Raw genomic sequence first — 24,382 nt, 5'->3', positions numbered from 1 at the left:
GAGAAAGATCCAGAGAAGGAGAAGGAGGTCAGAGAGATAGGAAGAAAACCAAGAGAGTGCAGTGTCCTTTAGGCCAATGGAGTGAAGCATCCTGAGGAGGAGCTGGTGGTCCACAGTATCGAACGCTGCCGAAAGACCCAGGAGAATGAGGAGAGAAGAGTCACCGTTGGATTAATCAGTGAGGAGATCATTGGAGACTTTAGAAAGGGCAGTTTCAGTGGAATACATAGAGCGGAAACCAGATTGTAGGGGGTCAAGGAGGGAGTTAGCTGACAGATAGCGGGTTAGTCAAGGAATAGACCAAGCGTTCCAGGAGTTTAGAGATGAAAGGGTGGTTAGAAATATAAGAAGACACCACAGTCACGGGGCCTGGATCTATGAATAAGTGTCCCCGGTTTATCATGATGGATTTCCTTTAAAATAACCTGAGTTATGCATCACATACTTGCAAGGGCAGTGAACTAGGGTCAGAAAAGTCTAGTTATACCTCTGACCTTTTCTCTAAAAGGAACCTATCTGGCAATCAGTGGATCGATAGAGGAACCTCTAGTTAACTACACATTGGGGGTCATTTACTAAGGGCCCGATTCGCGTTTTCCCGACCTGTTACCCAAATATTTCCGATTTGCAGCGATTTTCCCTGTATTGCCCCGGGATTTTGGCGCACGCGATCGGATTGTGGCGCATCGGCACTGACATGCACGTGACGGAAATCAGGGGGTGCGGCTGAACGAAAACCCGACGGATTCGGAAAAACCGCCACATTTAAAATACAAAAAGTGTCGCGGAGCTTGCACTTACCTTCACTCAGCCCGGCTCGGTGTACTTTAGTGCGTTCCGATGCTCTTCAGCGCAGCAGCGCCACCTGGTGGACGTTGGAGGAACTGCCTTAGTTAATCCCGGCCGGACCCGAATCCACTGCAGAGAACGCGCCGTTGGATCGCGAATGGGCCGGGTAAGTAAATCTGCCCTATTATTACTGCAGCAGCCTCTGCTGGTGAAATATAAGATTACATGCTGGTTATTTTTATGAATGGCCAAGATGTTCATATGAACAGGTCTAATCCCCCAACAGCTTCCCATTTAGCTCTGAATGTATAATCCCCATGATGAAGTCCATGTACCATAAAGGGATTGTCTTTATCAATCAGCCCCTTTAACAAGAATATCACATTTAGATACGAAAGTAACAAATAAGGAGCCAATACGGAATTTTAATTTAGTATTCTGCGGAGCGTATTTTCTGCATTATTCTATTATATGCTTATTGCCAATTAAATTAACTCCCTTTCTTTCCTAAGCACTCTGTGAACACATCTTGATTCATCTAATTATCTTAATTAAAATATCTGCTGAATTTCCAGCAACAAAATTGAATGACATTAGCGAAGCTTTGGTTTCTTTCTTTTTTTTTTTTTTTCAGCTCGGCAAAAAATTAAATGCTGTCAAAGAGACACATGGCAGAAGCGGCGAGCTGTCAGGCTTCACGTGATAAATAATACGCTGCTACCAGCAGAAATGTCTTACCTGGTCCGATGCAAAATGATGCAATTACACCCAGAATACAGACAATGCTAATGTACGGGACCCACGGTGCTCGGTCCTATGAATAGAGAGAATGATATCTGATTAGATAATAACACAAAAGAACATAAAATGATAATAAAATACTGTTCCAGATAACAAGAACTAATTTAGAGATAATTTAGTATTGGGAATTGTGATAATTTAGAAATTTTTATTTGATATGTACTTTAAATATATAACTCAAAGCATTCTGGTATAGTACCAAAAGTTAGGCTTTTTGAAGAAAATATGTGAATATGAGATCCTGAAAATCTCATGCATTTCAAGGGTTGTGTAATAAGCAGTAGATTTGTGTCATTTTTACGCCTATTCCTTAAATTCTTTAATATTAGAAACATTGGGGCACATTTACTTACCCGGTCTTGTCGCGATCCAGCGGCGGGTACTCCGACGCTGATTCGGGCCCGGCCGGGATTCACTAAGGTAGTGCGCCCTATGTCCACCAGGTGTCGTTGCTGCGCTGAAGTCCGCTGGAGTTCACGGAAGTTCACTATCCTATCCTGGGTGCAGGTAAGCGACACTTTTTTTTAAAAAAATTCCGCAGTTTTTCCGAATCCATCGGGTTTTCCCACGGTCACGCATACCGGCGCGGATGCAACACAATCCGATCGCATGCGCCAAAAACCCAGGGCAATTCAGGGAAAATTGGCGCAAATCGGTAATAATCGGGTAACCTGATGGAAACACGCAATTCGGACCCTTAGTAAATTACCCCCATTGTTTGCTACCTCAGGTTTGCCTTGTTTATCTAAGAAGGGCAGATGTGTTTGTTTGATTTGTGCCTTTTTTGGCTCATATGGGCTGAATTGTGCCAAAAAAAACTATGCCAGAAAATCCTTGGCATTAGCAAGTTTCTTTCTTGGATGGAGGGAAAGGCACAAAAAAAGGGCACCAAAAATGAACAGTAAAGTGAATTGACAGTAATTTAGCGGTCTAAATTAGACAAAAAATAAAAACAGGAAACAAAAGAAGAATCGAGCACAAAGAGAACTAACTATAATAAATGACCCCCAGGAAGTTGTTGGCTCCCTGCACCACCATTCAGCCCGTGCCGATGCTGTGTGTGTGGCAGACGCAAGAGGATGATGTCATCACACTTGCCGGTCACAAAGCTGAGCGTAGCAGCACCGCAAAACAGAACAAGAGAGCTGCCTCGGGGAAATGGGGAAGAGTAAGTGCACAAAAAGGAGCAGTATAAATATGTGGGGTCTACAAAAATGGAGGCATTGGAGAAATCTGATGCTGACACCCATATTTCAGCAGCATGATGATAGAATATCAACAAAATGTCAAAAACCCATAATTCTATAAATGAATGAATATAACAAAACTCAATGTCATTAGTTACAAATGGAGCTAAAATTGTTTAATTTTATGATTCACAAAATGTTATAGACTTTCTAAAGTAGGTGGAGTTATCACCAAGATGACTGCCACTGGAAACTACAAGTCCCATGATTCTTTAGTTCTCGGCAACTCCTCCACCCTCTTGTGCTCTGCTCCTAGTGATGATGTAACAGACTGTCCTACTCATAGTAATGATGTGTAACTTCCATCACTGCACATTACCTCACTGAGATGACGTCTCACCACAACACTGGCCATACTGGATGCACTGCAACTAACCAACTACAGCCAAACACAGTGGTGATCACATGACCTTCCCAGGCAGTTGCAGGACATGTGATGTGGACATGTGACCATTGGCTATATTCTGTCCTGTGTCTGTTCAGCACAGAGGAAATCAACGGACTGATTAAAGGGCCAATAGCATATCAATTCTCCATTACAGTGTGTGTCTAAAGATTTTCCTGCTAAGCGGAGCAAAATTTTAAATAACTAATTACATATTATGCTGATTCCTGGAATACCCCTTTAAAGGTACAAAATCCACATCAAATTGTAAATGTGAACACTTACCATACATCTGCACAAAGTGTATAGCATGCATTGGAAAGAGGGGAAAATCTTAGCGAGCCCTAAAATTGGATTGATTACTATGTTGAGTTGTACCCTGTGCAGAGCTTCAGGTCAGAAAATCAAAAATGTTACATTTTATTGCTCTTTCCTGTACTGTAAAAGTCTTAGCCTATCCAAATGTTATATACAAATATACAAAGTTTGAAGGAAATGATGAGAAAGAACCCTAATATGGCATTTTCTAACACAACTATGCTAATATTTAAAAGATTCTTACTTGAAAAGTCAATGATACTGTCAGAATTCCGAAAAACACTGTCATCAAGGTGAAGCCACCAATGAGAAGAACCCTTCTTCCAAGTTTTTCAATCGTCATTCCCTGGATAGGTACAGAACAGAAAATATTGATGTTAGTCGTAATACTAACATGTGATCACATTAAAGGAGTCTTCCGACATGGTGAAAAATTCCTTTTGTACAAAAATATAAATATGTTCCTCTAGTCTAAGCAGTATCTTTCTAGTCAACAGACCCAATTATTGGCCTCAGTGATCGGTGGATTTAAAGGGTTAGCCACTTCAATAAACCTTTTCCATTAGACATGTCTCTGCATGTACATGTACCTGCGTCTTCGACTCCTGTGAGAGCTTCATCTTTTCCCTGCTCTCACCATGCTGCCCTCTGCATATATACAGCTTCCTTTCTCTGATTCTTTCAGTCCGCCCTAATGGCTCCACCCACCTTGTGTCTCTCTCACTGTCCATCTCTCTGAAAAACTCAGGGAGAGGGGAGGGTGGAGCGCAGGATGAGACATAACTCTCCTGCTGCAGCCCCTCCTATTCATCCTGTTCAGACATGTAACAAAAGTGTCCGCAGACAGCACTAAAGTAAGCAGCAGGAAAGCTGAATTACTTGATGAACATTCAGATATTATTATTAAGGCAGTAAAGGCTCATGGGCAACTTATGTAAAAGAGTGGCCTACTCCTTTAATTCAGACATAACTTCTAAGGCCACCAATTGGCTCAGAACAGTGTATGAGACATAATCACTTCCTGTCATATGGAAGCCCAAGAGGCTGGACAGTCACCGCCATATAAGCAGGTGGCCCCTCTAGAGAGGTGAGTAGGTTTTCTATTTCATATTCATAGTGGCCTCTTACTATGGTATATACAAGGGTTCCATGGCTTCTTTCTTAGTGAACCTTGAACACAATGGGACTAAAAGAAATTTTTTAAAATGTCTTTTTCCAAAGACTATACAAACTTGAAAACCTCTACTGTATATTGTATACCTTAGTAGAGCATGACTTAAAGTTCTGTGCAAGTTGGACCCCAGTCCCGGTGCCAGAGTTACAAGTAGCGGCTTACAATACTGATGAATCACCAGGACTGGGGTGTAACTGCTACTCAGACACCTTCCATCAGTACAGATTTTCCTTCATTGCCTTTCCACAAACACTTGACTAATCATTACCATTGGTTGACCACATATTGTTCCCAACAAAGTCAATAAAGATTAATATCATCATGAAGTCATCTTGACCCCTTTATAACAAGATGCCAAGGAGACGGTAAAGATGGACACATCTGCACAACCTGATACTTAACCTATTCTTCATCCACTCTACGACCTTGAGCAGTAGCCGGGGGCCCAAACCTTCAAGGGGCCATGGCTATCCAACCCACCCACCGAGTTTTATACTGAGAAGAACCTTCACCCATGAAATCCTCCTGCATCTGTTTCTGCTTTTAATACACATGTACACAACAGCCTTTTCAGGACCTTTCAGGTTCCTCCAAAGGTCCTGAAACCGCAGATTGAAAGCAGACATCCTCCATCCCCCAAAAAGCTTAATCTAACAACATAGGTAGGAAGTGATTCCAGACTTGTAGGTGCTGTAATCACTTCCTACCTATGGTGCTGGATTAAGCTTTTTGGGGGATGGAGGATGTGACCCTTCTGTTTGTAGTTTCAGGATCTTTGTAGGACCCTGAAAGGTCCTGAAAAGCCCAGGGACCATGGCAGTCTTAATCCGCTCCTAATGGCTATAAGTGCAGCCAAAGATAGAACACATCGGTGCAGATCAAACAACAGGTTGTTCAATTAAATAAATTCTTTCAAGAAGAGAACAACAATCTGAGATCTTGTGTTTGTAACAAATGACTGAGGTGTGAATGAAGTCATTGGCAGTGTGCGAGAGAACTGCAGAAAGGGAAATTACTGGAGAAATGTGTTTAATAGAATGAAAATTACTTTCAGACCAGTGTAACACATACAAGGCATACATAATTAGGATCTTGGTCCTCGGAGTCTGGAGACTTCCATCATTGCAAAATCTGGCACGGCGAGTCACAGGTCCAAAAGCAAGATGGATAGAGAAAGTGACTTCCTGTCCAAAATAAGATCTCATTGCTGGTCACATGGCAAAGCTTAGGACCGATTAATTCAACAACAAAAATAGAAGCTTCACAGCCATTCACAGTATGTACCTTTTTAGATAAGCAGCATTTCTCACATGTCCATGAATTATGCAGCTTGAGTTGCAATGCTTCATTTAACCTGAGATGGCGCTGTGTGGGGAAATGAAACATTTGCACCTGGGTGACCCAAAGGGGCAGATTTACTTACCCGGTCCATTCGCGATCCAGCGGCGCGTTCTCTGCGGTGGATTCGGGTCTCCCGACGATTCACTAAAGCAGTTCCTCCTACGTCCACCAGGTGTCGCTGCTGCGCTGAAGAGCATCGGAACGCACCGGAGTTCACCGAGCCATCCTGGATGAAGGTAAGAAGCGCGTGTCCCGCGACACTTTTTTTTTTTTTTTAAATGCGGCGGTTTCTCCGAATCCGTTGGGTTATCGTTCGGCCACGCCCCCCCCGATTTCCGTCGCGTGCATGCCGGCGCCGATGTGCCACAATCCGATCGCGTGCGCCAAAAACCCGGGGCAATACAGGGAAAATCAGTGCAAATCAGAAATATTCGATTAACACGTCGGGAAAACACAAATCGGGCCATTAGTAAATGACCCCCAAAGTGTCCACTTTGACAAAGGACCTTTCACTCCAAAGGGCCAATAATCTAGACTCATGGTAAAATATTACATTTAAGTTGTGGTAAAAAAAAAAGCATAATCTATGTACACAAAACAAAGGAGATTCAGAGAGTGAAGTGAAAGGACATAACGTGGCACACAAATAGAGGATCGCAGGAAAATGGGAAAAAAAGCTTATTTATTTTATTGTCACTTATAGTTAAGTATTATTATTTTTGCAAGTATTTTATTACCTAGGAAGAAATATATGCAGCAATTTATAACAAGGAAAAAAAACTAAAACTTCCTGTTAAAATTCTAAAGGAGAAAAATGATGTCAGTCTTTCCTTAAAGGGAACCTGTCATGAGGAGGATCATTTTTACATGACAGGTTCTGATAGCCTCTGGCATGTTGATTTCAAAAATGCTTTTGCTTTTGTTGTGGCTCTGAATAATTTCACAGATTTTCAATTTTTAACAATACTTGGCTCCCTGCCAGCAGTGTGTGATGAGTCCCGGGGAAGGGGGTGCAAATTAAATGTTTTCAGCCAACTACTCCTCAATGCCTCATCTTCTCCACTCGCCTCATCCCTCTATCTGTCCCAGACCCCTCAACCCCCTCAAGAGGGGGGCTCTCTTCTCACCACTGTAAGCAGCTCTTGTTTAAACAACGCCCCCCTTCCCCTACTCCCCTCCCCTGTGACTCACCACATGCAGAGCCATGTAAAAGAAATTATTAACAAGCAGTGTGATTATTTAGATGAACGACACAGGCATTTTTTGATTCAACATTCCACAGGCTATTGAAACCAGTCACCATGTAAAAATGACCTTCCTGATGACAGGTTCCCTTTAAGTTTTAAATAAATGTAAAAAAAAAGTTTTATATAAATGTAAAGTTTGTAAAGCTTTGTCAATTATTATAGTTCATTTGTTTTGCATTTAGTTGTTCCTTTAAATCACTAAAATTATAGATATAAAAATATACACAGAAATATATAGCAAAAAAAGATCTCTAACTCTCCCAGAAGCTTCTAGAGAAAAAGGACAAAAGGTCCTCCTTAAAGTTTTTGAAAGTTTGGTGGCATTATTATTTAGTTTTCCTGCATTGTTTGCACTTTTTTTTGAATGACTAAACTTACATTAAAATAAACGAATGTTACCAACATGGAAGAACATTGTGTCTTCCGTTCTCTGCATTCATAATGCAAATGATGCCCAGGAATATCTATGAACGAGGAATCTATTATTCGTGAGACATACTGTATACTTGTAGGGCAATCACAATGCCACAAACACAACAGTAGAGATGAGCGAACACTAAAATGCTCGGGTACTCGTTATTCGAGACGAACTTTTCCCGATGCTCGAGTGCTCGTCTCGAATAACGAACCCCATTGAAGTCAATGGGAGACTCGAGCATTTTTCAAGGGGACCAAGGCTCTGCACAGGGAAGCTTGGCCAAACACCTGGGAACCTCAGAAAAGGATGGAAACACCACGGAAATGGACAGGAAACAGCAGGGGCAGCATGCATGGATGCCTCTGAGGCTGCTTAATCGCACCATTATGCCGAAATTATGGGCAACAGCATGGCCATGACAGAGTGACAGAATGAAGCTAGATAGCATGTAAAACATCCAATAATTGACCCTGACACTACAGGGGACGGCATGCAGAGGCAGCGGCAGCAGGCTAGAGAGTGGCATGGCGACATACCCTAATTGGACTCAGGCTTCAAACCAATGGGTGTCAGAGAGGAACCAAAGGAGGTGAGCAAGAAGCGCTCAAATAATATCGGTACATGATAAAAGTTTGCCAGTATATTTTGTGGATTACACAGCAGGGTGGCGACAAAGTTAACATGGAAGCCATGAAAACAACCCAAAATTCTGCCTGACACAGCTCGTTTGATAAGGGGACCATGTATGCTTACAGTTCATGCCAGTCGCTGCACTGGCTGCCAGTCTCCTTTCGAATACAGTTTAAAATAATAATAACCCTCATCCATAAAGCTCTGTATAATGCTGCACCCCCCTACCTCTCCTCTCTTATCTCAGTCTATCGCCCAACCCGTGCTCTTAGATCCGCCAGTGATCTTAGATTAACCTCTACCCTAGTGCGGACCTCCCACTCGCGTCTCCAAGACTTCTCTAGAGCTGCACCAATTCTATGGAATGCTCTGCCCTGGACTATCAGACTAATACCTAACCTCCAAAGTTTCAAACGTGCTCTTAAAACCCATTTCTTTAGGCAAGCCTATAACACTCATTAACTGCATGAAGTTTTAACTCTTCTACTAACCCGTCCTGTGTCGTCCTCCCATCTGTTATCCAGCAACCAACAGGCACCAGACTTCTCTGCAGTCCCATTCACCCTGGACCTGGTATATAAGATGACGGCTGAGTGGTTCAAGCGACAGCAATTCCATTTATTATATTTTGTTCTATTCCCTAAGAAGAATGGCTTGACCGTTAAATATTCTTTTACCTCGTGTTACCCCATCATCTTCATAAACCGTAAGCTCTGGCGAGCAGGGACCTCACTCCTGTTGTTCCATACAAATGTTGTGCTCTGTTACAATACATTTGTATTTGTTTCCTATGATTTGTAAAGCGCTACGGAATATGATGGCGCTATATAAATAAAGATTATTATTATTATTATTATGGAGGCAGTGAACTAGTAGTAGATTAAAGGTGCTGCAACTATGTTAGTTGGATCTTGGGATGGAGCTGGCGCTCTGCAGCCAGGCGAGCTTTTGCCAATCCAAGCCCCTGTCTCTAGGCTACTCCCCAAACAGCACTTCTAAGAACCTTTTGTATAAGATCAAGTGTAGTAGCGTTCTTATAAGTTTAGGATATGGCGGGTGAGGGGAATGTAAACAGATGCGCAAGAAGCGCTGAAATAATATCCCTAAATGGTAAAAGTTTGCAAGTATATTTTGTGGATTACACAGCAGGGTGGCGACAAAGTTAACAACTTTGATGTGGAATGCCCTGTAATAGCTCTTGGGCGGTGTGCCTTTTATCGCCTAGGCTCAGCAGTTTCAGCACCGCCTGCTGTCGCTTAGCGACGGCACTGCTGCTGTGCCTAGAGCTACCGACTGATGGCGCCATGCCCACGGATGGTAATTCGGAGGAGGAGGAGGTGGAGGAGGGGTGGGAGGAGGTATAGTAGGCCTTTGAGACCTGGACCGAGGTAGGCCCCGCAATTCTCTGCGTCGGCAGTATATGACCAGCCCCAGGGTCAGACTCGGTCCCAGCCTGCACCAAGTTAAGTGTAGTAGCGTTCTTATAAGTTTGGGATATGGCGGGTGAGGGGAATGTAAACAGATGCGCAAGAAGCGCATGATGCGCATGGAGCTGGCGCTCCGCTGCCAGGCGAGCTTTCGCCAATTCAAGCCCCTGTCTCTAGGCTACTCCCCAAACAGCACTTCTAAGAACCTTTTGTATAAGATCAAGTGTAGTAGCGTTCTTATAAGTTTAGGATATGGCGGGTGAGGGGAATGTAAACAGATGCGCAAGAAGCGCTGAAATAATATCCCTAAATGGTAAAAGTTTGCCAGTATATTTTGTGGATAACACAGCAGGGTGGCGACAAAGTTAACAACTTTGATGTGTAATCCATGAAAACAACCCAAATTTCTGCCTGACACACCTCGTTTGATAAAGGGACGATGTATGGAGGCAGCTATATGGACGACTTTTGGAGGTAGCAATGGAGACAACGTGTGGAGGCTGCTATGGAGACAATTTAATTTGGATAGTGCCTGTATGTGGCAGTCCCAAAAATTTTTCAAACCAGAGGAGCAGGTAGGTGGCCCTCCAGTAAAATGGAATAGATTGAGTGCCTGTATGTGGCAGTCCCAAAAATGTTTCAAACCAGAGGAGCAGGTAGGTGGCCCTGCAGTAAAATGGAATAGATTGAGTGCCTGTATGTGGCAGTCCCAAAAATTTTTCAAACCAGAGGAGCAGGTAGGTGGCCCTCCAGTAAAATGGAATAGATTGAGTGCCTGTATGTGGCAGTCCCAAAAATGTTTCAAACCAGAGGAGCAGGTAGGTGGCCCTGCAGTAAAATGGAATAGATTGAGTGCCTGTATGTGGCAGTCCCAAAAATGTTTCAAACCAGAGGAGCAGGTAGGTGGCCCTGCAGTAAAATGGAATAGATTGAGTGCCTGTATGTGGCAGTCCCAAAAATGTTTCAAACCAGAGGAGCAGGTAGGTGGCCCTGCAGTAAAATGGAATAGATTGAGTGCCTGTATGTGGCAGTCCCAAAAATTTTTCAAACCAGAGGAGCAGGTAGGTGGCCCTCCAGTAAAATGGAATAGATTGAGTGCCTGTATGTGGCAGTCCCAAAAATGTTTCAAACCAGAGGAGCAGGTAGGTGGCCCTGCAGTAAAATGGAATAGATTGAGTGCCTGTATGTGGCAGTCCCAAAAATTTTTCAAACCAGAGGAGCAGGTAGGTGGCCCTGCAGTAAAATGGAATAGATTGAGTGCCTGTATGTGGCAGTCCCAAAAATGTTTCAAACCAGAGGAGCAGGTAGGTGGCCCTGCAGTAAAATGGAATAGATTGAGTGCCTGTATGTGGCAGTCCCAAAAATTTTTCAAACCAGAGGAGCAGGTAGGTGGCCCTCCAGTAAAATGGAATAGATTGAGTGCCTGTATGTGGCAGTCCCAAAAATGTTTCAAACCAGAGGAGCAGGTAGGTGGCCCTGCAGTAAAATGGAATAGATTGAGTGCCTGTATGTGGCACTCACAAAAATTGTTTCAAACAGAGGACCGGGTAGGTGGCCCTCCAGAAAAATTAAATGCATGAAGTACTATAGCAAGAGCCAGTGGGCCCTGTCAAAAAATAGCCATTTTCCTCTGCTTTACTGTACAAAGAGGAGGAGAAGGAGGAAAATGAGGAGGAGGAGGAGTGGATCAATTATTCAGGTTGAGCTTCCTTCACCTGGTGGAGATTGGAAATTCTGAGAAATCCAGCCTTTATTCATTTTAATAAGCGTCAGCCTGTCAGCGCTGTCAGTCGACAGGCGTGTACGCTTATCGGTGATGATGCCACCAGCTGCACTGAAAACCCGCTCGGACAAGACGCTAGCGGCAGGGCAGGCAAGAACCTCCAAGGCGTACAGCGCCAGTTCGTGCCACATGTCCAGCTTTGAAACCCAGTAGTTGTAGGGAGCTGTGTGATCATTTAGGACGATGGTATGGTCAGCTACGTACTCCCTCACCATCTTTCTGTAAAGATCAGCCCTACTCTGCCGAGACTGGGGACAGGTGACAGTGTCTTGCTGGGGTGACATAAAGCTGGCAAAAGCCTTGTAAAGCGTACCCTTGCCAGTGCTGGACAAGCTGCCTGCTCGCCTACTCTCCCTCGCTACTTGTCCCGCAGAACTACGCACTCTGCCGCTAGCGCTGTCAGAAGGGAAATACTGTTTCAGCTTGTGCACCAGGGCCTGCTGGTATTCATGCATTCTCACACTCCTTTCCTCTGCAGGGATGAGAGTGGAAAGATTTTGCTTGTACCGTGGGTCCAGGAGAGTGAACACCCAGTAATCGGTGCTGGAATAAATTCTTTGAACGCGAGGGTCACGGGATAGGCAGCCTAGCATGAAATCTGCCATATGCGCCAGAGTACCAACGCGTAAGAATTCACTCCCCTCACTGGCCTGACTGTCCATTTCCTCCTCCTCCAACTCCTCCAACTCCTCTTCTTCTGCCCATACACGCTGAACAGTAAAGGACTCAACAATGGTCCCCTCTTGTGTCTCACCAACATTCTCCTCCTCTTCCTCCTCATCCTCCTCCACCTCCACCTCCTCCGATATGCGCTGAGAAACAGACCTGAGGGTGCTTTGGCTATCAACAAGGGAATATTCTTCCCCTGTCTCTTGTGACGAGCGCAAAGCTTCCGACTTCATGCTGACCAGAGAGTTTTTCAACAGGCCAAGCAGCGGGATGGTGAGGCTGATGATGGCGGCATCGCCACTGACCATCTGTGTTGACTCCTCAAAGTTACTCAGCACCTGACAGATATCAGACATCCACGTCCACTCCTCATTGTAGACTTGAGGAAGCTGACTGACCTGACTACCAGTTCTGGTGGAAGTTGACATCTGGCAGTCTACAATCGCTCTGCGCTGCTGGTAAACTCTGGATAACATGGTCAGTGTTGAATTCCACCTCGTGGGCACGTCGCACAACAGTCGGTGAGCGGGCAGTTGGAGGCGGCGCTGCGCTGCCCTGAGAGTGGCAGCATCTGGGCTGGACTTCCTGAAATGCGCACAGATGCGGCGCACCTTCGTGAGCAAATCAGACAGATTGGGGTATGTCTTGAGGAAACGCTGAACTATCAGATTTAACACATGGGCCAGGCATGGCACATGTGTCAGTCTGCCGAGTTGCAGAGCCGCCACCAGGTTACGGCCGTTGTCACACACAAACATTCCCGGCTTGAGGTTCAGCGGTGCCAGCCACAGATCAGTCTGCGCCGTGATGCCCTGTAATAGCTCTTGGGCGGTGTGCCTTTTGTCGCCTAGGCTCAGCAGTTTGAGCACCGCCTGCTGTCGCTTAGCGACGGCACTGCTGCTGTGCCTAGAGCTACCGACTGATGGCGCCGTGCCCACGGATGGTAGTTCGGAGGAGGAGGTGGAGGAGGGGTGGGAGGAGGAGGAGGCATAGTAGGCCTGAAACACCTGGACCGAGGTAGGCCCCGCAATCCTCGGCGTCGGCAGTATATGAGCAGCCCCAGTGTCAGACTCGGTCCCAGCCTCCACCAAGTTAACCCAATGTGCCGTCAGCGATATATAGTGGCCCTGCCCGGCAGCACTCGTCCACGTGTCCGTGGTCAGGTGGACCTTGTCAGAAACGGCGTTGGTCAGGGCACGGATGATGTTGTCTGACACGTGCTGGTGCAGGGCTGGGACGGCACATCGGGAAAAGTAGTGGCGGCTGGGGACCGAATACCGAGGGGCGGCCGCCGCCATGAGGTTGCGAAAGGCCTCGGTCTCTACTAGCCTATAGGGCAGCATCTCCAGGCTAAGCAATCTGGAGATGTGCACATTAAGGGCTTGGGCGTGCGGGTGGGTTGCACTATATTTGCGTTTCCGCTCCAGCGTCTGGGGTATGGAGAGCTGAACGCTGGTGGATGCTGTGGAGGATCGTGGAGGCGACGATGGGGTTTTTGTGGCAGGGTCCTGGGCAGGGGGCTGACTAGCAGCTGACACAGGGGAAGGAGCAGTGGTGTGCACGGCCGGAGGTGAACGGGCTTGTTGCCACTGAGTGGGGTGTTTAGCATTCATATGCCTGCGCATACTGGTGGTAGTTAAGCTAGTAGTGGTGGAACCCCTGCTGAGCCTGGTTTGGCAAATGTTGCACACCACAGTCCGTCGGTCATCCGGTGTTTCCTTAAAGAACCTCCAGACTTCTGAAGATCTAGCCCTCGCCGCAGAAGCCCTCGCCACGGGAGCTTCACTAGTTGACACATTTGGCGCTGATGCACCAGCTCTGGCCCTGCCTCTCCGTCTGGCCCCACCACTGCCTCTTCCAACCTGTTCTGGTCGAGGACTCTCCTCCGTCTCAGAAGCACTGTGTTCACCCGGCCTCTCAACCCAGCTTGGGTCTGTCACCTCATCATCCTCCGATCCCTCAGTCTGCTCCCCCCTCGGACTTCCTGCCCTGACAACAACTTCCCCACTGTCTGACAACCGTGTCTCCTCATCGTCCGACACCTCTTTACACACTTCCACTACGTCAAGAAGGTCATCATCACCCACAGACTGTGACTGTTGGAAAACCTGGGCATCGGAAAATTGCTCAGCAGCAACCGGACAAGTGGTTTGTGACTGTGGGAAGGGTCCAGAAAACAGTTCCTCAGAGTATGCCGGTTCAAATGCCAAATTTTCCTGGGAGGGGGCAGACTGGGGGGGAGGAGGCTGAGGTGCAGGAGCTGGAGGAGTGGCGATTTCGGTGACATGGGTGGACTGCGTGGAAGACTGACTGGTGGTGGACAAATTGCTCGAAGCATTGTCAGCAATCCACGACATCACCTGTTCGCACTGTTCTGGCCTCAACAGTGCTCTACCACGAGTCCCAGTAACTTCAGACATGAACCTAGGGAGTGTAGCTCTGCGGCGTTCCCCTGCTCCCTCATCAGCAGGTGGTGTCTCACCCCGCCCAGGACCACGGCCTCTGACCCCTGCAGTAGTTGGACGCCCACGTCCCCGCCCTCGTCCTCTACCCCTAGCCCTCGGGTTAAACATTTTTAAAATGAGAGTTATAACTTTATTTTTTTTTTTACTTTTTTTTGTTGTTTTTTTTTTTTTTTTTTTTTTTTTTTTTGTGTTTTTTGTTTTTTTTTGAGTTTTTAAAACCAAACAATGCTATCCTATTGCTATGGCTATTTTCTAGCCAAGTATCAAAGCACACTACTATGCCAGATGAGATGACACTGAGTTAGTGCCTAATTGAAATCCAACCCCTACTAAATTTTCCCACTTCGGTCTTTGCTATGGATATGTGCGTCACTAAGCGCAGAACACAGCGGTCGCAAGTCTCACTACAAATTGCTCAGAATTGGCTAGTACATGCACTGCAGAAAGTACAGCCACCAGCAGATCAACCAGAAATCAAATATATAGAACGCTACTGTATGCGTAAGTAAGCTCTTTGTATTCTCCTATGGCTATTTTCTAGCCAAGTATCAAAGCACACTACTATGCCAGATGAGATGACACTGAGTTAGTGCCTAATTGAAATCCAACCCCTACTAAATTTTCCCACTTCGGTCTTTGCTATGGATATGTGTGCCACTAAGAGCTAAACACAACGGTAGCAAGTCCCCCTGCTAATTCCTCACAAAATGGTACTAGATGCAAATTAAAATAAAAAAAGTAGAACGTTATTGTAGCCCTAAGAAGGGCTGTTGGGTTCTTTGAGAATCACTCCTGCCTAACAGTAAGCTAATAGAACACCCTAACGCTTTTCCTGACCAGCAGCAGCTCTCTCCCTAGCGGCATCCAGACACAGAATGATCCGAGCAGCGCGGGCAGCGGCTAGTCTATCCCAGGGTCACCTGATCTGGCCAGCCAACCACTGCTATCGACGTGTAAGGGTACCACGTCATGCTGGGTGGAGTGCAGAGTCTCCTGGCTTGTGATTGGCTCTGTTTCTGGCCGCCAAAAAGCAAAACGGCGGGAGCTGCCATTTTCTCGAGCGGGCGAAGTATTCGTCCGAGCAACGAGCAGTTTCGAGTACCCTAATGCTCGACCGAGCATCAAGCTCGGACGAGCATGTTCGCTCATCTCTACACAACAGCCTAAATACAATGAGGTCATAAAGTTCTATTTATTCATGACAACAACTATTTTTCCCTAACTGTGCCCCTAACCTTTACAGAATCCAAATAATAAATGCGCTGATCAGTGGAGATGAGCTGATCTATCCGGACAAACCAATGGTGCTCTAATCTTCCTGGAATTTGGTCCTCCAAAACACAGATGTATTTTTTTTTACAGAAAGGTCCTAACTTGTTTTGTTTTCTTACATTTTTTCCCATTAGGGTTAGCGTTGGAATCGGAACTCTAACCTACTGAAAAAAAAGTAAGTATGCTCTGCCTTTTATAGTTTTGAAATGTGGAAGATTTTGTCAACTGTTTATTGTTTGTGATTTGTTTGTATATGTTGTTGTTTTGAAAACGAACCAAATCAATCAGGGGTAGATTAGATCTGCCATGGGCCCTGGGATGTATGAATATTAAAGCCCCCTACTAGTCTGGAATCACTTTCTAAATATGGTACTAGAATCACTTCTTGGGTTATGTCTGCTTTCAATCTGTGGTTTCAGGACCTTTGGAGGACCTTCAAAGGTCCTGAAATGGCTCTTGTGTTAAAATGTGTATTGTGAGCAGGAACGGATGTATGAGAATTTCTTGGGTGAAGGTCTTTTACAATATAAAATTTGGTGGGTGTTTATACTGGATGCAATTTGGACCCAAGATGAAAAATTCTTCAACACTAGCAGAGCTTTTTATAATGAATGTATACACTCACCGGCCACTTTATTAGGTACACCATGCTAGTAATGGGTTGGATCCACTTTTGTCTTCAGAACTGCCTCAATTCTTCATGGCATAGATTCAACAAGGTGCTGGAAGCTCCTCAGAGATTTTGGTCCATATTGACATGATGGCATCACACAGTTGCCGCAGATTTGTCGGCTGCACATCCATGATGCGAATCTCCCGTTCCACCACATCCTAAAGATGCTCTATTGGATTGAGATCTGGTGACTGTGGAGGCCATTTGAGTACAGTGAACTCATTGTCATGTTCAAGAAACCAGTCTGAGATGATTCCAGCTTTATGACATGGCGCATTATCCTGCTGAAAGTAGCCATCAGATGTTACAGGGTACATTGTGGTCATAAAGGGATGGACATGGTCAGCAACAATACTCAGGTAGGCTGTGGCGTTGTACCAAGGGGCCCAAAGAGTGCCAAGAAAATATTCCCCACACCATGACACCACCACCACCAGCCTGAACCGTTGATACAAGGCAGGATGGATCCATGCTTTCATGTTGTTGACGCCAAATTCTGACCCTACCATCCGAATGTCGCATCAGAAATCGAGACTCATCAGACCAGGCAACGTTTTTCCAATCTTCTACTGTCCAATTTCGATGAGCTTGTGCAAATTGTAGCCTCAGTTTCCTGTTCTTAGCTGAAAGGAGTGGCACCCGGTGTGGTCTTCTGCTGCTGTAGCCCATCTGCCTCAAAGTTCGACGTACTGTGCGTTCAGAGATGCTCTTCTGCCTACCTTGGTTGTAACGGGTGGCGATTTGAGTCACTGTTGCCTTTCTATCAGCTCGAACCAGTCTGCCCATTCTCCTCTGACCTCTGGCATCAACAAGGCATTTCCGCCCACAGAACTGCCGCTCACTGGATGTTTTTTCTTTTTCGGACCATTCTCTGTAAACCCTAGAGATGGTTGTGCGTGAAAATCCCAGTAGATCATCAGTTTCTGAAATACTCAGACCAGCCCTTCTGGCACCAACAACCATGCCACGTTCAAAGGCATCAAATCACCTTTCTTCCCCATACTGATGCTCGGTTTGAGCTGCAGGAGATTGTCTTGACCATGTCTACATGCCTAAATGCACTGAGTTGCCGCCATGTCATTGGCTGATTAGAAATTAAGTGTTAACGAGCAGTTGGACAGGTGTACCTAATAAAGTGGCTGGTGAGTGTATATGCTATTTGGACAGAGGATCCCATTTATTTCCTGACAGCATCACCATAAAATAATGTATAACACAGAAAATAATTGTTAGAACTTTGTTGCTTTTAGATAATGAAAAGCATCACTGCTTTATATATATCCAGTAACTTCTTATTATTATATAAAGTATCCTTTATACAGCAGCGTAAATGTAGTTTCTTCTTTTGCCTTCCTGGAGGAACAAAGTTGTTATCTCTGACATCACTACCACCGGAGAATATGGATCATTAAAGGGGTTTGAAATTTGGTCCCTTTAAAAAGGACCTGTCAACAATTCTGACACTTATAATTCAATGTGCTCAGCTCATCTTGCTCTATAACATGCCACCTACAGACTATACACTTTGTACAAGGTCCTCTACTGATATATCACATGCTACCTGTATGTACAATTTGCTTAGCTCCTCTTACTCTGTAACATGCTGCCTTCAGATAAGACACTATTCATTATCTGCTTGGCGCCTACTGCTCTATAACATGCTGCCTTCAGATAGGACACTATGGGGGTTATTTGCTAAGGGCCCGAATCGTCTTTCTTCGTCAGGTTTCCCGAATTTTTCCAATCGGATTGTTGGCACATCGGAGTGGCCGTCGGAAAACCCGACAGATTTGGAAAAACCGTGGTATTTCGCTTGACACGCGCTTAACTGCCCCCAGCAACGGATGGTGAACTCCAGCGAACTCAGCACAGCAGCGACACCTGGTGGACATCGGGCGCACTACGTTAGTGAATCGCCGGAAGACCTGAATCCTCGACTGAGAACACTGGATTGCGACAGGTCCGGGTAAGTAAATCTGCCCCTATGTATTATCTGCCTTGCTCCTACTGCTCTATACCATGCTGCATGCAGGTAGGACACTATAGGGTTCATTTACTTACCTGGTCCATTTGCGATCCCGCGGAGCGTTGTCCGACGTTGATTCCGAGCTTGCCCGGATTCAATAAGGTCGTGCACCCGATATCCACTAAGTGTCGCTGCTGCGCTGAAGTCCGCAGTTTTTCCGAATCCGTCAGGTTTTCCGATGGCCACGGCCTCCGATTTCTGTCATGTGAAAGCCGGCGCTGATGCGCTACAATCCGATTGTGTGCGCCAAAATCCCGGGGCACTTCGGCGCAAATTGGAAATATTCAGGAAACCCAAGGAAAATGCGCAATTCGGACCCTTAGTAAATGAGCCCCTATGTTAAATCGGCTCAGGTCCTCCTGATGTATAATATGCTGCCTGCACTTTGAATACTATGTACAATCTGCTCAGCTCTGCCTGCTCTATAACATGCTGCCTGCAGACTGGACACTACGTACAATGTGCTCAGCTCCTCCTGCTCTATAACATGCTGCCTGCAGTAGGCCACTATGTACAATCTGCTCAGCTCCTCCTGCTCTATAACATGCTGCCTGCAGATAGGACACTATGTACAATCTGCTCAGTGCTGCCTGCTCTATAACATGCTGCCTGCAGATTGGACACCACATACAATCTGCTCAGCTCCTCCTGCTCTATAACATGCTGCCTGGAGATAGGACACTATGTACAATCTGCTCAGCTCCTCCTGCTCTATAACATGCTGCCTGGAGATAGGACACTATGTACAATCTGCTCTGTTCCTTCTTCTCTAGATCATTCTGCAATCAAATAAAACACTATTCTCAATCAGTTCAGTTCCCTGCTCTATAACATGCTGCAGACCGGACTGCAGGCTGAATATGACTAGGTTCTCTAAAAGGTGTTGTTTCATGTAGACGACCCTGTGAACAAGTACAGAAGAGCTTTGGCCATAGATTCCCTTGAGAAAATCTGTTGTTTTCCATGGGACTAGGCAAAGGATGGTTGTCCCAGAGACTGCGCTTTGAAATATTTTGGCTGAATATAAACTAATGTAAGGCAGGACACAAGTGTATAAGCAGATAAATGTGTTCTGTGATAACCTCTCACCACAAAGAGAATGAAGAGCAATACAAGACTTTTGCCAAAGTGCGTAAACCATATAGTTTAACAATGCAATCTCCAGCATTGAAGAGTTCTCCAATCCCGGAGTATAGCTTCCATGTCCCATAAATATTCCATGATTGACAAGCCACATTGTATATGGATGAGCCCCTTACTTTATTCTCTTACATGATTAAATGTTTATTACAGCCTAATCCCACAAGACTCCATGAAAGCTTCATGAGGACAGGAATCTAAATTTCATATGAACTCGCATCGCAGACATGTATAATGCAAGAAAATAAAGAAGAAATGACGGCTGAGGCGGTAATGAGCCGGGTGACGTATGTGTCTTCAAGACGGATGAGAGCGCTCAGGTATTGGGACTGTTCATTCTCAGAGTAATGGGATGGCAGATTGCTTTGAAACACATTGGGAATGTCAGATGATTGGACTCTTAACACCAGACACCTATATACTATAATATGTATATCACACTTCACCGCTGCACAAAATAGAGCAGAAATATTAGCATTTTTATGCACATTTTTACATATATTCGTCTATATACATTACAGATGTGAAGCATAAAATCCCTTATTCATAAAAGCTCGATTTAAAGGAGACAGTCAAGGACAAGATTAAAACTTTTACCAAAATCCTAATTTCCTCAACCCTTCAGCAGAATCTGGCCCTATAAGCCACTACCAGCATGCTGTGAAATGGGTTAACGCCTTCTGGTTATTGTTTCTTTCATGACCCAGTGTGGTGACATTATCCAAATAATCAACTTTGAAGCGAGGTTGTGTTAAGTCACGGAGAGTTTAGCACTAAAGTCAAGCTCTCCTCAGCATAAAACAACCCCCCTTAACATCCTTCACCAGACTTATAATAATAATAATAATAATCTTTATTTATATAGTGCCATCAAATTCCGTAGCGCTTTACAAATCATAGGGGACATATACAACTATATTACATTACAAAGAACAAACAGTCATATGGAACAATAGGAGGGAGGGCCCTGATCACAAGAGCTTACAGTCTATGAGGATGAGGGGAGACACAAGAGCTTACAGTCTATGAGGATGAGGGGGTGACACAAGAGCTTACAGTCTATGAGGATGAGGGGGTGACACAAGAGCTTACAGTCTATGAGGATGAGGGGGAGACACAAGAGCTTACAGTCTATGAGGATGAGAGGAGACACAAGAGCTTACAGTCTATGAGGATGAGGAGGTGACACAAGAGCTTACAGTCTATGAGGATGAGGGGGTGACACAAGAGCTTACAGTCTATGAGGATGAGGGGGTGACACAAGAGCTTACAGTCTATGAGGATGAGGGGGTGACACAAGAGCTTACAGTCTATGAGGATGAGGGGGTGACACAAGAGCTTACAGTCTATGAGGATGAGGGGGTGACACAAGAGCTTACAGTCTATGAGGATGAGGGGGTGACACAAGAGCTTACAGTATATGAGGATGAGGGGGTGACACAAGAGCTTACAGACTATGAGGATGAGGCGGTGACACAAGAGCTTACAGTCTATGAGGATGATGGGTGACACAAGAGCTTACAGTCTATGAGGATGAGGAGGTGACACAAGAGCTTACAGACTATGAGGATGAGGGGGTGACACAAGAGCTTACAGACTATGAGGATGAGGCGGTGACACAAGAGCTTACAGTCTATGAGGATGATGGGTGACACAAGAGCTTACAGTCTATGAGGATGAGGAGGTGACACAAGAGCTTACAGTCTATGAGGATGAGGAGGTGACACAAGAGCTTACAGACTATGAGGATGAGGCGGTGACACAAGAGGTTGTATAATGGTCCAGCCATTCTTTATAAGGGAACAATATAAAATAATTTAACAAATAATTTATTAAACAACGATGTTGCTGCTTGAACCAGCCATCAGCCACCATCTTATTTACAGGGTCCTAGGTGAAGACTGCAGAGAAGCTTGGTATATATCTGCTGTTTGGACATAGGATGGATTAGTAAAGGGAGAGTTGACTTCTAGAGAGTCAGTTAGTGATGTCCCTGAACACAGGACTATTGTCAAGATCGATGGTAGTGGATCCTCTGTACCACCGCGGACGATGACGTAAGCCAACACCTAGGACCGGAGTCTAAGTGGCAACCAATTTTCACCAGGCTGCTTTGCGGCAGGCTCTGGTGAAAATCGGGCGCCACTGGACTTGCATGCGGCGTGCTACCTCCAGGTCATTCCACAGGCGTGACTCTGTCTGTGGCGGTGGCCAAGGCGAAATACAGAATTGTAAGGCAAGGTCGTGGTCGGGGACAGGCAGGAGGTCGAGACAGGCAGCACAGGATCAGAGACAATAACAGAACCGGCGTCATAACGGAAATTCAGAAACACAGCAAATCGCATAGAAGAGCTTTCTCAAAGGGTCTAGGCACAAAGATCCGGCGGGGAATGCTGGGAGAGGCCGGCTTTTATCCAGCAAGCACCAATTAGCGGTGCGCAGGCCTTTTAAATCTTCGAGCGCCAGGATAAGGGGAAACACGAGCTGGGATGCTGGATCCGGATCAGGAGCGTGGATAGGTAAGGAAGCAGGGGAAGGAGCTGGGCACCGAAGCAAGGCACGGGTGTGCCCGCGACCTACGTCCCGGGTTGTGGGGACGCCCGTGACAACTTTAAATACAGCAGAGAGGAGAGAGCTTGACTTCAGCACTGAGCTCTCTGCCCCCATGACTTTTGTTCAACCAATTTACATCACACTTTAAAGGGAACCTGTCACCAGGAGACCAATTTTTAGCACTCCCCCAGTCCCCACAGAACATAGTACATACACTGCCAAAGTTTTTTTGTATTAAAAATTGGTTTTACAGAAAAAAAGATATGTTATATTGTACCTTTCATTAGCATCTGCTAATATAACATATCTTTTTTTCTGTAAAACCAATTTTTTATACAAAAACACTTTGGCAGTGTATGTACTATGCTCTGTGGGGACTGGAGGAGTGCTAAAAATGGCTCTCCTGGTGACTGGTTCCCTTTAAAGTACAAGGGGGGCGGTCATTGTACCTCCAATGCATCCCAAAATAATTGAGCAGCTGGTCACCTATGTGCGCTGCCACTCCATTCAATATTGGAGACAGCTAAGCACGGCTACACGGCTCACTTCAATTCCTTGCAATCTTATCATAGGGTTACTAAGGAGCTGAACAGTCACAAATTTTTCAAGATACTTTACTTTAGAAGGAACTTAAGTAAAATATTTTATTAAAGAAAACTGGGCTGTATGAATATTACAGTTTCTACAAATCTGAATCACTTCTTACATATAGTACTAGAATCACCTTCTTGGGGAATGGAGGATGCGTCCCTTTTATTTGATTTCAATCTGCACCTTTGGAGGACGTTCAAAGGTCCTCAAATGGTTCTTGTGTACATCTGTACTGAGAGCAGGAACAGATGTTTGAGGCTTTCATGGGTAAAGGTCCTTCTTAGTATAAAGTTTTGTGGGTGGTTTGGGTGGCCCCCTAGAAGACTTGGGCCCTGGGCTGATGTCCAAACCGCCCATATTATAATCCACTGTTCAAAGACACTCATGGTTTATATGCCCTAGTACAGTGATGGCAAACCTTTTAGAGACCGAGTGCCCAAACTACAACAAAGACCCGCTTATTTATCGCAAAGTGCCAACACAGAAATTTAATTTGTGATTTATACTCCCTTCTCTGTCACAGTTTTCATTGATACCAGCACCTGAGGACACCAATAAAGCAGAAAATAGTCCCAGGTACAGCTGTCACTTTAAAATAGCTCTGTGCACAGCAAGTCCTGGGCTGTCTGGGACTGTAGGAAGATACCTGGAGTCATCTCTGGTGATGGCCTGAGTGCCCACAGAAAGGGCTCCGAGTGCCACCTCTGGCACCAGTGCCATAAGTTCGCCATCACTGCCCTAGTATATAAGTAAAGAATAGACATTGCAAACTGCAGAATTACAGCCAACTCAGCTCCAACATTACTGTTGGATCCTTACATAAACCATATGCAATAAACCTATTTTACAGCCTATTTTATACCTGAAAGGATGCGGAACAAGATGTAAAACTTTTCTCCGGAATACTGAAACATTTAATTGTCAGCGCATCTCCTAAAAGAGTTGTGCGAGCATTGGATGTGACAGACACGTTAATCTGCTGTCATGCTGGAGGTTTTTATGTGGTGCTATCACGGCAGAGGTGGCTTGTATTCTGCTTTAAACAAATCCATAATTCATCGGTTTCTCTGGAAGATGTCAGTAATTAAACTGGAATGAAAGAAGGTGGAAAAGACTTTTCTGCTTTGTTTTATCTAACCCAGACCTCGCGTCGGAATACAGAATTCTGTACAGCAATGCAGTGTTTCATCCTCCAACCGCTTTATACTACTACGACACTCATGTCAGTCTTTACTGCGGCGGAGGAATTAAAATCATGTTCCATGTAAATTACAATGAATAGAATTATAGAAAGTACATTGACAAGCAAAAGGTTTACCAATCTTTCAAAACTTGAAAATTGCCAAACTCTAAAGTTGGCTCACGACAAGGTCTATCAGATCCAGAGTGACCCACATGGCAGTTGGATGTGGCACTTATGGTGGTGGTGGCTC

General features: G+C 45.3%; 1 protein-coding gene across 2 annotated transcripts in view; it reads right to left on the bottom strand.

Moving 5' to 3' along the window:
- Window positions 1-24,382, bottom strand: part of SLC2A9 (solute carrier family 2 member 9) — a 175,632-nt gene that overhangs the window by 59,867 nt on the left and 91,383 nt on the right. For both annotated transcript variants that reach the window (XM_072126078.1, XM_072126079.1), the window contains exons 11-12: window positions 3,785-3,886; window positions 1,528-1,603 (exon numbers count right to left, since the gene is read on the bottom strand). In XM_072126078.1, coding sequence (XP_071982179.1) covers window positions 1,528-1,603; window positions 3,785-3,886 — 178 coding nt within the window. The remainder of the gene's footprint in view (window positions 1-1,527; window positions 1,604-3,784; window positions 3,887-24,382) is intronic.

Source organism: Engystomops pustulosus, chromosome 1, assembly GCF_040894005.1.
Source record: "Engystomops pustulosus chromosome 1, aEngPut4.maternal, whole genome shotgun sequence".
Taxonomy (NCBI): domain Eukaryota; kingdom Metazoa; phylum Chordata; class Amphibia; order Anura; family Leptodactylidae; genus Engystomops; species Engystomops pustulosus.
The sequence above is the reverse complement of the archived record's forward strand: the minus strand, read 5'-3'. Positions and strand labels throughout refer to the sequence as shown.